The 15,919-nt window shown below is 38.1% G+C and overlaps 1 protein-coding gene across 1 annotated transcript in view; it reads right to left on the reverse strand.

Annotated features, from left to right (window-relative positions):
- LOC113226757 overlaps window positions 1-15,365 on the reverse strand; it is a 94,727-nt gene extending 79,362 nt beyond the window's left edge. The window contains exons 1-4 of the mRNA XM_026459490.1: window positions 14,297-15,365; window positions 13,974-14,184; window positions 9,272-9,385; window positions 4,701-4,813 (exon numbers count right to left, since the gene is read on the reverse strand). Of these exons, the coding sequence (XP_026315275.1) occupies window positions 4,701-4,813; window positions 9,272-9,385; window positions 13,974-14,184; window positions 14,297-15,172 (1,314 nt within the window). The 5' untranslated portion in view covers window positions 15,173-15,365. The remainder of the gene's footprint in view (window positions 1-4,700; window positions 4,814-9,271; window positions 9,386-13,973; window positions 14,185-14,296) is intronic.
- Between the last annotated feature and the right edge of the window lie 554 nt (window positions 15,366-15,919).

Genomic DNA, 15,919 nt, shown 5'->3' on the forward strand with positions numbered 1-15,919 from the left:
CCCGGTAGAACCAATTTGGGAAATAAACTTTTCTAAAGTGTTTTTGGCCTAGGTGTTCTGAGTAGTGACGTGGAGCGAACTTCGTAACTCTTGGTTCTGGGTTCGATTCCCGATAGAACCAATTTAGGAAATGAACTTTTCTGAAGTGTTTTTGGCCTAGGTATTCTGGTAATGCCACTGTTTGGATTCCTTTGTTCTGGTACTCATAAGGAGTACAGAGAGTTTTCTTGCTTGAGACCAGCATGCGTAGCATGACGGTATATCGCATACGATATGTAATAAGCCTCCCTCTGATATATATATATAATGCAGTTGATAAAGCGGTTTATTTATTTCGAGTACTTCCATGTACTCAGTTCCACATGGAACAGTTGTAACACAAAAATTTCAAAACCTATGTTGTCATTGTAAAATTATTTTTTTTAAATGTGAGTAGGTAAGATACCGCACTAAAGCCATTCGTTCTTTAGTTTAATTGATAATGAACGCACGTTATACATTTTGCAGAACAAGGACAGCGATATGAAATTGCATATATAGCTAACTTTGTCATTTAGTCATCGAAAATTATAATCCTGTTAATTGCATCGTGGTAAAACGACGAAACAAAAAATCGTTCATTATCAAATCAAACAAACAAAGAAAAAATAATACTAGTGTGTGTGGTATCTTACCGATTCAGTATTCGCAATAGAAAATAAAATTTATTGAAATGGCAACATTGCTTTATCGAGTGCAATAAATTTTTATAAAGTTCATCAGATATTGCATACGATGTGCTGCGATATATTTCATTTATCGCGCTCAATTTTTATGTTTACAAAATTACTGTGTAGTACTGTCAAAATGGTTTCAAATCAGCTGTGACCATGTTTGACACTGCGTTATTCTTTCGCGGCCATTGATCGAGGCCCGCGCGATGCGTCAAAAATCGTCATCGTCGACGTCACTATAGTAAAAAAATTACAAATGGCAGTTTTATCAATTTAATTTGACAGCTAAATGTGGCTATGTGGTATATTGCGTCGTTATGCTACGGGCACTGGCTGTTGTCTGACAATAGAACAGGTATAAGTTCATTCGCTTTGTTTCATTATTTAGTTCATCAAGTTTATCCAAAACATCTAGGCCAAAACCACTTTAGTAAAGTTCATTTCTCAAATTTGTTCTACCGAGAAGCGAACCCGGGATCAAAGGCTACGGAATTCACTACTCAGAACCCCTAGGCTAATACCATTTTTTTTAAATCATTTTCAAAATTGTTTCTACCGGGAATCGAACCCGGAACCAAGAGCTACGGAATTCACTCCGCGGCACTTTCCAGAGCACATAGGCCAAAACCGCGTTAGAAAAGTACATTTCCATAATTGGTTCTACCGGTAATGAAACCCGGGACCTTCTCATCCACGTAATATTATTTGCATGTATAATCTACAAATTGCTTAAACGCGACCACTCATCCATAAACTAGATGCAGCAAGAGGTCGAGCTCACTTTATAATATGCAGTATAATATAGAACATACTGTCTACTAAATAAAGTATATATAATTGTAAGTCAATGATTGCCTCTATCAAAAAAGATTTTGTTTGTTTCTCAAAGAAATATCGACTTTGTGTAGTATATTACATATATAATATTATATACTACATTGCATTTACTACGCAATCTGCTTTTCAAAGAAATATACCTTATTGTTGAGAAACTAAGTCAAACCTTGTATTGTCGGACTGAAACGGGCAGAGTCGTGCAGGATGGCGCCACGCGGCTTTACTCTTTTGTTTTTTGTTATTTGAAGAAATGTATACTTTATTATTAAATAAAGAATATGTTCTATAGTTTATTGCATTTTATAAAGTGCGCCCGCCACACTTCTCTGCAGCTCGCCGCCGCTTGAAGCAGCTTCGTTTTCATGTGTTGGTTTAATGCGGGGATGCACAGACCGCGGCCCGCCAGTGAAATACTGGTGGCCCGCCGACAGCAAAATAATACTCTCGTACATTCGAAAAGTATTGAATTCTATTTCAGAATAAAACCAAAAAAAATATGTTCCAAAAGTAATTTAAATTCCACGCGCGCGCTATTAAGTGCGCTTATCGGTGCGCCGTGCGTGCGTCGGTAACAGCGGTCGGTAATGTTCGTGCTGATCTCGGTTAAATTCGTTTTCTTGAGAGCGCGGTGGCGGCTTATCCACGCATTATATTGTTGGTGTTAATACGATTGCTCGCGTAGATACACGAAGCTTCCAGAGTTGGTTTCGAGATTTTTCGACTCTCTACGCGCGGTATAAAAGCCACGCTAACCGCAGCGACCGCCAGTTCGGTATTAATTTGAGTGAAGTGTCAACAGAAAGAAGCAATTATATATAATACTGTTTTTGGAAGGCAATAGTTCTAGTGTAGATTTTAATGCGACTAGCCGATGTCATATATTTTGATCCAAATTCAACGTAGATTTCCTGTTGCAGTGTTAACCCGTCAAGTGCCGTGTATAATTGTGTTGTGAAATCGTAAGTAAAACTCTGTTATTAATAAATGTTTCCCTACCTATTTAATCAATTATTTTTGGTAATTTAAAAAAGGATGTGTAATTTAAGTAGGTACTGTAATTGTTTTTAGGTGCAGTGTTAACCCTAGACAGGATTAGAACGCAACATGGACAAGCCAGGACCTAGTAAAAAACGTAAGGCTAAAGATGAAAATCGGCAGTTTCAAGAAATATGGACTGAGAAATACTTTTTTGTATGGTCGCATAACAAAGTCGTTTGTTGAATTTGCAAGAATTCTGTTGCGATTGCAAAGGAATATAATGTAAAAAGGCACTATGAAACGCAGCATTCTACTATTACCAAATTAACAGGCGAATTAAGAAAGCAAAAAATGTTGTCTTTAAAACGGGAGCTTATTGGTCAGCAAGCTATGTTTCCAAAACTCATTCAAGATTCAGAAACAGCTACAGAAGTTAGTTATGAAATTTCTCGAATGATAGCAAAGCGACGAATCCACTGATATTAGTTCCACAGCTCAACTACTCATATTCATACGAGGTGTTACTCAAGATTTTGAAGTCGTAGAAGAGTTATTAGGAATGTGTTCATTGAAAGGTCAAACCAAAGGAGTTGATATATGCAATGTACTTTTGGATAAGTGTTCAAAAACTGGTTTGGACTTATCAAAATTATCGGGAGTTGCGACTGACGGTGCTCCTTCTATGATTGGTGTCAATTCCGGGCTAGTTACTTTGCTAAAAAAGTGTCTGCAAAAAAAAACATAAACGCTGAAGATCTCAAGCAGTTTCACTACATTATACACCAAGAAGCCCTCTGTTCTAAAAAAATTGAATTTCTAAATGTCATGAAAGTGGTAGTTTCAACTGTAAATTTCATAAAATCACGAGGACTCAATCACAGGCAATTCAAACAATTCCTTGATGACATCGAAAGCGAATATGGAGATTTGCTGTTTTATACAGAAGTAAGGTGGCTAAGTCGTGGATTGATACTGGAACGATTTCTAAATTTAATAGAAAAAATTAGAATATTTCTGGCGGAAAAGCAAAGGGATGTCCCGGAACTTAAAAATCCTGATTGGTTGTGTGATTTGGCTTTTTTAGTTGATATTACAAATCATTAGAATGTCTTGAACACACGGCTTCAAGGCAAAAATCAACTGATATCCCAGCTCTACGCTCATGTATCATCCTTTCAATGCAAGCTGACACTTTTCAGATCGCAACTGAATTCTGGAAATTACAATCATTTTCCGAATTATAAGAATATGGCCGAAAAATTCAACAAAACTGCGATTAATTTCAGTTATGTAGAAAAGCTAGATATTTTGATTCAATCTTTTAAAGACAGATTTTCGGACTTTAAAAAAGTGAAACCTCTGTTGGACATATTCAGCAATCCTTTCACGATTTCAGTTGAAAATGCGCCAGAGTAAATGCAGTTAGAAATTATCGACATTCAAAACGACCAAGATTTACGCAACAAATTCAACGAAGGAGACTTGTTGAACTTTTACCACTGCATTGATAAAAATATGTACAAAGAGTTGCGCATAAACGCTTTGAAATGTGCCAGCTTATTTGGTTCTACCTATATATGTGAACAAACTTTTTCAATACTAAATAATAATAAAACAAAAAATCGAAACCGCCTTGCAAATGAAAGTTTGGAAGCAGTTTTACGTGTTGCTACAAGTAAATTTGAGCCAAATATAAAAAAGATTGTAAGCACTATGCAGTGCCACGCTTCAAATTAATAAATTATTTTTCAATTTTAATACATTATTATCAATTCTTTATTGTCTTTAATTAAGTACCTATACTTCTGACGGCCCGCCATCAATTCATGATTTGCCCGAGTGGCCCCTAGTCTTAATAAGTCTGTGCATCCCTGGTTTAATGTAATGTTGCCTTATTTTGTTGAGGATAAAGTTTATGTTGTATTGCTCGCGTTAATGACCCGCCGCGTCGCGTAGCTTCCCCTCAACCATGAATCAACGCTAAAAGACAGACTCTGGCTGTAAATACCACTTTGATCTTCGTAAAAAGTTGAATCAAAAGCTTTTTAAATACTTGGGTGCAACTAAACCGGTTGGCACAGTTTTGTTGAGTGAGATTATGGTTTCTACCAAGAAATCATTGTTTAAGTTAAGCTGTTTTACAGCAACTACTAGATGTACAAAAAGCATTACCTGCACAGCGGCTTTGACTTGCTGCATAATCGATGGTTGTTTCTTAGCGTCGGTCTTTTGCTTGGATTTGAACATATCAAACAGCGCCGGTCGGCGACTCACGCCGGTTGTACCTATTTAAAAACAAATTTGTATTACACAAATTGATGGTACACATTATTCGTAATTTAATTATTAATTATTCCATTAATTATTGTACTTTCTGTTCCAAGGTCTGTTAAGCTTTCAAAAGTACACGAGTTTTCATTAGGTAGGTACCACAATGTGCATAGTTCTACACACTCTCTAGTGAGTACTTTACCGTTTATTCTTATAATGTACTACACTGTAGTTGCACTGATATCTATATGTATAATATTTTACTTCACTCAACGCATCAATTGATTGAGTGCACCCTTGAACTTGGAAACGAGATCCGATTGTAGATACAGGAATAAAAAAGCCAATTATAAGTCTAGAACACGGTTCCCAAACTTATTTTGTCTACTGCCCACTTTGAGAGTAAATTATTTTTAAGCGCCCCCCTTTTTTCACCTACTTAAAAACCACTAAAACTTCAAATAAAATTAATTATTGTGAGCTATATTAGCGGAGATTAAACATTCATTCTAAACGAGACTTTTACTATAACCCGCAAGAGTTAACTTGAGACCTGAGCGCAGTAGGTAGTACACAATGGTGCTCAGGTCTCAAGTTAACTCTTAACCAACCACACCCTTAACCACGTTCACACAAATATGACGATGGAAATGCTATCAAGAATCGTTGAACGATTGACCACAATCCAGGGTACAATTGCGGGATCGGTTTCTGTAGCCAAAATTCTTGGTAGCCATTTTTGAACTTGATTTTTATTTCCTCGTTCGTTGTCAATTCCATAAGTTCTTCTTCCAGCTGAGATGATATTGCTGTATTGACATTTGAAAACTCAATGTTAAGAAAAAAAATTATTGCTAAATAATAACATTTTTGTCATAGGCCTGCTTAGATTAGATTAGAAGTCCACAGGTATATTTCCCACGTCAGCCGGCGGTATAGAGCGAAGCTACCTTGGTGAAGCGAAATGCTTCTCCTGCGGTGTTTTCTAGGCAAATCAGGACCTACAAAAAAAAGTAAGTAGTGGACTGTATTTTTTGCGGTTCGATTCAGATTGAAATTAACTTGTACAAACTGCACTTGCATGTAGCTTCCTATAAGGACTGGAATAATGATACGTAGGTCGACGAACAGAGAGAAATGATGGGAACATGCACACTCACCTTGATCTTTCTTTGGATACCTGTAGGGCTAGCACTACAGGGCGCGACTTATGCGAGAGCGACATAAAGCGCGAAATCTCTATGCGAGATAAGCAGTATGTCCCTCTCGCCCAAGGCGCGCCCTGTCGTGGTATTACTGGCAGCAAATGCGCCTGGAACTTGACGGGTTCACTTCTGAGCACAGTCTTATTGCGAAAAGTAAACTATAAAATTACGATCACGCTAATTAGCCATTTTTAATACACACAGTTCGGTGTCTCAGGTTAGACTGTCGTTTTTTTCTTTACCACCTCATAGGCTGGTCATCGGCCAGCGAAAAGACGACAGCAGCAAAGTGCGCATGTTTGAGGAGGATGGAGCGAACAAAAGGAAAGAAGTTCTTGCAAGTGTTAGGATCCACCCTATACCATTTTTGATAAAATTCTTACTTAACAACAGAATGCGGAGCACAGTACTTGTGCTAGTAAAAGTACAATAAAAGATAAATTAAATCTACACTTTAACCTAAAATCTATGAGTGTGTGATTCTCGTAGAACAAATGAGAACAACTTTGTGTTAGAAGCACAATTTAAAGTTTGGTACTTCACACTTAAACAAATGTTGCAATAAGAGTTAATTTTAATAAAATTATAAATAAATGTCAGTTATTAAATATTAAATATTAGACAACATGACATACGTTGCTCTGATCCCAAAGTAAGGAACTAAAGCAATTGTGTGTACATCTGTCGTGGACATCGGACACAACAGTACCACAAACACCCAGACCCGAGACAATATAGAAATGTCAGTTTTTCTACATTGACCCGGCCGGGGATCGAACCCGGGGCCTCAAAGATAGCGACACCATGAAAATCGGTGTGCAAGCCGCCCACCGAGGTCGTCAATTAACTCTTTCACGCGGAGACAATTTCTTAAAAGATGAACACAATTATAAATGTTCGTGTTGTTTATTATTACTCAGAGCGCATTTATCGAATGGCCTTGTACCTGAGCCTAAGTCAGTGTTAACAAAAGACTTCGTCAAATGCGTAGGGTTGTGGCTGCGTTGCCGGTAATGTTGCGAATTATTAGCCGGTTTGTGTGTACTTACCTACATCAGGAGAACGAGACAGCACATTAGTATTCTTTAATGAACTCGATTAAATTTCGATAGGTCGGAATTTGCTCTTTGCGATATTTAAGTTCATATATTTCAATAGTATTCGTGTCTAACTTCTAGACCCTCAAATGCAAAAATATGAAGACGATTAAGTCCATAAGCTTCATTTGTTTGAGCGCTTCTACGTCTATAGATGAATTAAAATTATGAATAAACGAATCCAGTCCGGTTGCACTTCTATTAGAAAGCGATTTAAAATGTAAGAATTGATTAAGATCTGTACCTACATACGAGTACAATCGAACGAAGATCGTCACACTTTTGTACAAGAGCTTCCCAGCTCATGTAATAAGTCTCTGCGGCAGGTGCCAGCCCTGCGCAAACAGAAGATGCCTGCCCGGTTAATTTGCCTACTTGGTAGGCAAATTAACCTACCTTTTCACTATCTGTAAGCGACACGTTATTATGAATTACACTTTTGAATTGTTGATAAAATAAGGGTCAACTCATGACATCTGTATTGGATGAAATCAAATCAATGGGTGGAAGGTCAGGCTTAGTTTTCGAATGAGTTTGCGACCTTTACTTAATGTCAAATAAAACTTGTTTGATATAAGAATACATTTCATCGAATGACGTCCATGATTCATACTCGACAGGCGACACGGAACATAATTGTAAATATAAAGTATTGTAAGAATCCAAAACACTTTGGTAGTCATTGCGTAACACACGCATGTACGTTCATCACACTTATGAACATGTTCGACAATATTGAGGATCACTTTCAGCTTTATGCGCAAGTAAGTCTTAATATGTTTTGCATTCTTTTAAAAATCACATCGCGTTTCGTTTCATAAATGAACAGCTGATTTTTTGTCGTATCGCTATCGAGATCATCTGCGAGGCCCTCACTGCCTTTCCTTTTGAGTTTACTCATTGTAAATAATAATAAATAGATTTAACGGTAATATGTAAATAAATTAAATCAAAAAATATTAATTCGGCCCTATGAAATTCAAATAAAAAGGTTTCCGTAAAATGTAAACAAACAAAAAATTGATAAATTGCGGGTATATAATAATATCTAACCATATGTTGACGTTAGCGCGATTGTTAACGGCAGGCGGAGCGAGTCCAAGCTGACACGAAGTTAGCCGTTGCTAACCGAAACGGACCGAAGTTTCTCGTACAGTTGAAAATATAGTCGTCGGCTAAATTTGAAAACCTCAGAAGTGCGTTCTTGCGCGCAATCCCTTTTTTACTTTTAAAGCGCAATCTCGGACAAATAAAGCTTAAAATATCGTTTGTAGACCATTTTTAAAAATAAAATAAAAAAGTATAATCATGTATTGTCATGTAGGTAATTATTGTGTACTACGTATGCGATGCGGAAATAAAGAGAAATAGCTGCGCCGATGAGGGCATATAAACAAGAATTAGCAAACTATTTTAAAATACGCGAAGACTTTGTTAAGTTATTACCTTGCGGTTTCAATACGAAGAATACCGATTAAAACTACATACGTCTCTCGTCCGGCCGAAGTGACCACAAATTATGGTGAAGCGCAATGCTTCTCCAGGGGTATTTTCTAGGCAAATCAGGACTACAGAGAGACCTAGCCTTACCGATAAGCAGTGGACTGTATTCTTTGCGGTTTAACTTAGATTACAAATTACTTGTACTAACTACACTTGCAAGTAGCTTCATATAAGGACTGGAACAATGATATGTAGGTCGAAGAACAGAGAAAAATGACGGGAAGATACACACTCACCACACTCGTTCTTTAGACACTTTGCAGCAATTCCGCCTGGATAAGGCCGCAACTGGAGGAAACTTCACATGTTCACTCCTGAGCACAGTCTTTTTGCGAAAAATAAACTATTTAATTACGATCGCGCTAATTAGCCATTTTTAATACACACACTTCGGTGTCACAGGTTAGACTATCGTCTTTGTTTTCGTTGCTAACTCAAAGGATGGTCATCGGTCAATGAAAAGGACGGCAACAGCAAAGTGCCCATGTTTGAGGACGATAGATATAAAAAGATAGAGGATACAATAGGAAAGAAATTCTTGCAAGTGTTACGATCTACCCTACACTATTTTTGATAAATGTCAAATACAAAAAAATATGAAATCCAATAAACCTAACGCTGCAGTCCCTTGAAATGCCAGTAGAAGCAAGATTCAAAATTGTCATACCATGTATAGTCTGTTGATACATGGGATGTGGCTGTCCGTCGTCAGCTGAGCCACGCCTCTTACGCTCGCCGACCGACTGCGTGCTTCGCGTGATAGCCGCATCCAGCCGTTGCTCTGAAAATCACAATCACAGTATTAACTACGTACCCTATACCATAATTATCACTATACTTATTAAATGTGGAAGACGAACAATAAGAGTCAGAATGAGTCCATCAAAGCCTCAAATAATTCATCAGATATACACATATCTCAATAAATGTAATATGCCCATTGCAGTGTCAGGTTTGTAGAGATGATGATGATTGTAAACCTCTTTATAAAAATCTCTGTCCTTCATTGCACAGAAATACTAGTTGCATATTAATTGAACCGTCCGAGTTCACCGGTAAAGACGCATAATTTTGGTTTTAGTGGTTCGCAGTTGCTCCTGCAAAATTATGCACCAATTTGACGACAACGTTGTTGTTATATGAGGTAATAAATAAAAAAGTTAATTTTTTATTTATTACCCAGGTTCGATTTCGCCGTAATACTGTATAGGTTCGTTTCAATAATACGTCATACTTTGTCCGTTATCCAAGTTAGGAAATACATGAAGTCAGAAAGGTCTCAAGTCAGTTGTATAACGGAAGATAAATATTACTTTCACAAGGCATTACATTTCAATGTGATTTTTTTTAATTTATTTATTACATTTAAAAGGACTAAAAACAAAATATTCCGTTATAACATTCAACAAACTTAACTAAGTTTTTTCGTATACCGCTCATTCATGCAAAAACATTTCTATGTGTAGTGTATGCTTTCGTACTGCTGCGTGTTGACATTCCTCTTAGTGTGCTTGAGAGTCGTTAATAAAGGGGACACCCTTCATTGACGACATACAACCGCTGAACACGAGTCTATTCTAATAAATGGTCGTGAACAGTACTTTAATGTTAAATTTAAAGTGAGTAAATACCTATGCATGTTGTTAGGTAAAATTAGATAGGACTAATAATTATTTATTTCATGTTGGTATTAATTTTTTCTAAAAAGTATTTTTTCATTTAGGTTTGATGTTTTACAGTTTAATGTTTTTATTTTTTTAGAGAATTTCGTTTATTACATAAAATATTATATAATATTTTAATTTATTTTTTTTTACCATAAACATTTCGATATGACCGTTGTATGTTGGCGCCTATGGCAGAGTAATAACGTGTAAACTGCATTTGTATATGTCGCAGCCGTATTGTATAAAGCGCCGTATTACATTACGGGTAGCCGGTTTGCAAAATGGCACTGTTTTCTTCAGTCATGTTCAGCCGGATTGTGATCACGATACGTTCTACGAAGCGGTGGCCAACGTTTAGCCGTATTGTACACAGAGAAAATGCATAGGCCGTAGCACAGATTACTTAATAGTTACTACGTAATAGATACGTAACTCTCGTACAACAATGCATGCGAGTGCCTGCGTGTGCCTGTAAGTGCCGAGTGCCTGCGTGTGCCTGTAAGTGCCGAGTGCCTAAAAGTGTGCGTACAAGTGCGTGAAGTGCGTGCGTATACTTACGAGTGCGTGGAATGTGTGCGAGTATGTGCGAGTGCGTGGAGTGCGTGCGTGTGCGTGCGAGTGCGTGGAGTACCTGCAAGAGCTTGCGAGTGTCTTCGAGTGCCTATGAGAGCCTGTGAATGCCTAAGAATCAGTGGAGTGTGAGTGCCTGCGAGAGCCTAAGAGTGCGTGGAGTGCCTGTGAGTGTGTGCGAATGCCTGCGAGTGCCTGCGAGTGTGTGCGAATGCCTGCGAGTGCGTGCGAATGCAAGTGCCTGCGAATTCCTTGTTTGCGCCCCTTATTCAGCTGGTTAGGTTAGCATATGAAAAAGCTGCCAGCCAGATGCAAATTTATTTGCGTTTCCAAACATGGTTTCCGGTTCAATTATGTTATAATTAATATAATTTACCATAAAAATTACTAATAATAGTTTTCAGTAAAATATAAATTAAGTTGGTAGAGGTCAGCACGATTTTTACAGCATAACTAAGTGCCTTATTGGATACCAGCGACACATTCCTTAGCCGCTTTGTAAAACGCCACGTGCTATTCAATGCGGCGTACTTTTTTTAGGCGAATTGCAATCCGGCTGATCACGAGGTAACCGTATTAGAAAACAGCGCCGTCTTACACAGCGGCTAGCCGTAATGAATACCGCGCTTTATACAATGTAGATACGACATAATAATATACACACATCAAAAAAAGTTTGCGATCACTTCGAAAAACTGAAATATTTTTTGTTACTGTAGATTATATTATGATTTTTTCTTCTTTTTAGATTCTTTATTTAAAAATAAACTAGAACATAAAACAATGACCCCGTTCAATTGTTTTTTCATATAAAAAGGCTTTCAGTCCTAGCTTACGCTCATTCAGAAATCTGATTTAGTCAATTATAAGCGATTCAAGACATTTTTCGCGGAAAGTTGTGATTGAAAAAATGCCAAGAGGATTATCAGAGGTTTTACGAGCTAGAATAGTAACTTTGAGGGAAGAACGAGACACCACGAGAGTAATAACACGCAGACTTGCTATATCCCAATCCTGTGTCGTGGCTACGTTGCAGAGGTATCACGGAATGGGGAATTTAGCTGACCGACCCCGCAGCGGTCGCCCAACTGTTTTGACAGCTGCCCAAAAGCGCTATATTAGATTGCTGGCAGCCCGTGATCCAACAATCAACGCCAGTAAAATAAAAGCAGAAGTCAGGGCCGCCTCTGGGCTTGAAGTTAGCACGCAGAACGTTCGCAATTGCTTGCACCAGACTGGATTACGAGCACGGAGGTCTTGGCGAGCTCCGCTCAATTCCCGGCAACGTCAACAACGAAGATTGCAGTGGGCTAGACTTCGGCAAAATGAAGAAGGTGAGGACAAAAACATTTGGCAAAACTGTCTCTTCGTTGACGAATCCCGAATCAGCACTCATCCAGATAACCGACGTGTCCGTGTCTGGAGAAGACCAGGCGACCGTGAAAGACAAAGAACTGCCACTGGAACAGTTCAGCAAGGCGGAAAATCGGTGTCCTTTTGGGGTGGCATTATGATTGGAGCTAGAACGCCTTTGATCCCGTATCGGGGCTTCATGACAGCAGACATGTACAAAGCAGTTGCTATTGATGATATCGTCAGACCATTCCGAGTAAACCATGGGCACCAATTTGTACTGGTCGATGATAATGCGCCCGCACATCGAGCTCAACGAGTCAATGCTGCTCTTCAAGAATACGATATCACACGATTAGACTGGCCTGCCGGCTCGCCCGACTTAAACCCAATAGAGCACGCGTGTGATGCTCTTAAACGAGCAGTATGGAACCGTGAGCCACGTCCCCAGACAGTTCCAGAGCTCAGAGAAGCCGCTATTGAAGAATGGGATAGGTTACTCCAGGAAATGCTGGATAACTTGATCCTCAGCATGCCCAGGAGGATCTTCGCATGTATTCGAGCCAGGGGAGGAGTTATTTTATATTGAATTCACACCTTTTAATAATAAATTGTTGTTTAAGTTTCATTAAACAGTCTTTTTCTTTCTATGAAATTTCTATCACTATTACATTATGATTAATGGCTCAATTTTTTAAAATAAATAATAAAAAATAGTTTTATATTTTAATTTCAAACAGGGTATTCCTATTTAAAGAAAGCATACAACATAGATTTTTTCTTGATAAAGTTAAATTTAAAGAATTATAGGAGCTTATGCTATTGATCGCAAACTTTTTTTGATGTGTGTACATCATTTTTGAACCACCTCGACACAAGACAAACGAAATCTGACAAAATGTGGTAAACAATCAATCTTTCAATTAGCATAAACGAGAATTAGTACTGAGTCGTTAAAAAAATTATTCAAATCGACAGACCGAAGCATTACAATATAAAATTTTACGGTGAAATGTGTGAATCGCACTACTCCATTAATTCACCGTTTACACGTAGTAACGCTATGCATTATGCATGCCGCTCCAATGCTGTAAATTCCAACACAGTTCGTCATGCATCTAGAGCAGATTACACAAATAGACACAAGGAGTGTAAATTTGTCACCGGCTTTTTTAATCAATTTATCTCGTGGAATACTGATCTGCGAAATAACTATTTAGTAAATAAACCGAATTTAACCAATATGTACATATATGTTTTGTATATAAGATATTTAATATTTTGCCCGAAAACCCAAAGACTTTCAGGATTTCGATTACTTATTATTAAACGTAATATTTTTCTATTTCATATAACCACTTAAAAGCGATGTGGTTATATGCTTAAAATTACACAGTAAAAACAAACAACCGTGTTATAACAAAAAGATGTTTACAAGAACCCTTTGACCAAATAGACTGCTGCTGGCAAGTTGCCAGACTGAGCAGACGAGATTCGAATTATGTAGGCGCACTCTCTGGCAAACATTGTGGGATTTTAAAACACTTTTCACAGCGAATAAATCTATATCTAATACATTTCTACAATTATTGTTAATAATAAGAATTACAATTCCACATAATTTCAGAATGGTAGAGTCGCTAAGCTAGTCATTAAAGATAACAAAATAAAACAACAATGATAATTATATCTACTACCTATGCACTCGAGTGCCTGAAGTCTGAACGTAGCTGTGTGTCTATACAATCAACATACAATTAAGTAATAAAATGTGCTTACCCCTTTTTTGACGCCTGTCATCAGTGCTTCTTCGAATGTCTTTTTCTTTTCGTACAGGTGCTTTCTTAACAACAGTTTTTTCCGAGCGGGAAGACTGCGAACCCCATGTGCCGGAACGAATACGTTCCCCACTTGCTTGCTGATCTGTTGTCGATTCCACATCTTCCTCCTTTTTGACACTAACCTTCAGTTTAGCGTCTTGAGTTAAAACCTAAAAAAATAAATTTACATTTATTTTTGAAATAATCCTACTTTGTGTATAAAAAAGCATGGCATTTTACAACAATATATAATAATTGATTGCATTTTTTTTTAATATTTACTTGTTTCTCATCAGCTCGCTTCACCCAAATGTCTTCTACGCTGGTAAGCCCATCGTCTACAGTGGACCGAATTTCTATTAAACTACTGTCAAAGTAATTTTTATCATGGTGGAGATTCTGTCCAGGAAAAATATTGCGCACGTTGGGCCTCTGCTCTTCGGCGCCCCTTGTCCCAAAATGCACAGTGTGAGCATTGTGATGTGTGCGTAGTACTCGTTCAATTGTCGTTGGTGGCGGAGCCTGTGCTGTTGTAACAAGAAATTTGTGCCGGGCTCCCATCACCATCCGGCCTGGCGACTGGCCTTCTGAGTCGACACAGTCGTCAACAAACTGTTCCAAGTCTGTTACAGCTTTGAAGTCATCGTCACCATCCTTAGATAATGTGTTAAAACTTCCTTGTGATGCTATTTCAGAATCTGACTCCGAGGATTCTGCAGAAGGAGGATGCTCGCCCTCTTTTCTCTCATCGTCTTCGTCTTCTTCTCGGCATTGAGAAAGGCGACGCCGTTCCGCAAAAGGAAACGGCGAGTTGGAACTTGAGTTACGACTCGATAAATTGTTACAGTGGTTCATAAAATAATGCTGGAAGAAGCTATCTGTTTCAGGAGTGTCATTGCTATCTCCTTGAATAATATCCTTAAGAGCAGCCAGGGATGTGATGGTGTTGTAGTTAATAGCATTTACTAAGTCTTCGCTGTCGGTGGAACTTCCCGACCCTCCATCGGTATTGTCTTCCTCCACCAAATTGCTCATTTGGCGACATACTTCGTCTAACGTCTCGTCGGTACTTTTACTGTCGACTTTTTTCTTTTTCTCATTTTTTCGTCCGTTCTTCTTTGCTTTGACCTTAGATCTTGGCTTTGTTTCGGAATCCATTGAACGGCATTCGCATATATTAGTTTTTCCAAAACTAACGTATAAACTTTAGGCGGGAATTATAAGGCACTATATTTATTTGTAAACGCTATCAGATACAGTCACATGTTAACTTTTTAGTTTTAACTGTGTAATATTGCTAAAATTCACGTCACTCCCGTCACCGTATTCGGGCCATAGGGAACTTTTTAAAAAATAAATAGTCTTCACTGAACATATTTTATATCTGAAATATCACGTATCTCTCTTGACTTAGTTCTGAGTAAACTACATGAAAAATAATCAACTTGTCCACATCAAACCAGAACCGTGTCGCTTTGAGAAGTAAGATATAAGTTACCACCATGAAAATCCTAAATTCTACGCTAAACGGCTACAAAATACTTTGCTGGACTTCTGAATACTAATTTGGTTAATTATATTAATGAAATGCAAGTGGTTAGCGAATATAAGCTAATTAGAAACTGACAAATAACAGTTAGTAGCAGTAGAGCTCCTTGTGAGAGTTCGTCCAGGGTAGTACTGCCACCTTACCTATTTCTACTGCCAAGCACTAATGTCAGCATTACTATGTCCCGGTTTGGAAGGGTAGGGGTACTGGTGAAATTACAGGCACATGGGACTTCAACTTCAACTCGACTATCAACTTATGTCTCAGGGTGACGGACGCAGCGGTAGTGTCCCTCAGATCTTTGCAACTTAAAGCTCTGAGTGGCACTGCAACTGTTGTGGACAGGCGTGTAGCTT

The sequence above is a fragment of the Hyposmocoma kahamanoa genome, unplaced genomic scaffold, assembly GCF_003589595.1.
Source record: "Hyposmocoma kahamanoa isolate Upper Pololo Valley unplaced genomic scaffold, ASM358959v1 100021, whole genome shotgun sequence".
NCBI lineage: Eukaryota > Metazoa > Arthropoda > Insecta > Lepidoptera > Cosmopterigidae > Hyposmocoma > Hyposmocoma kahamanoa.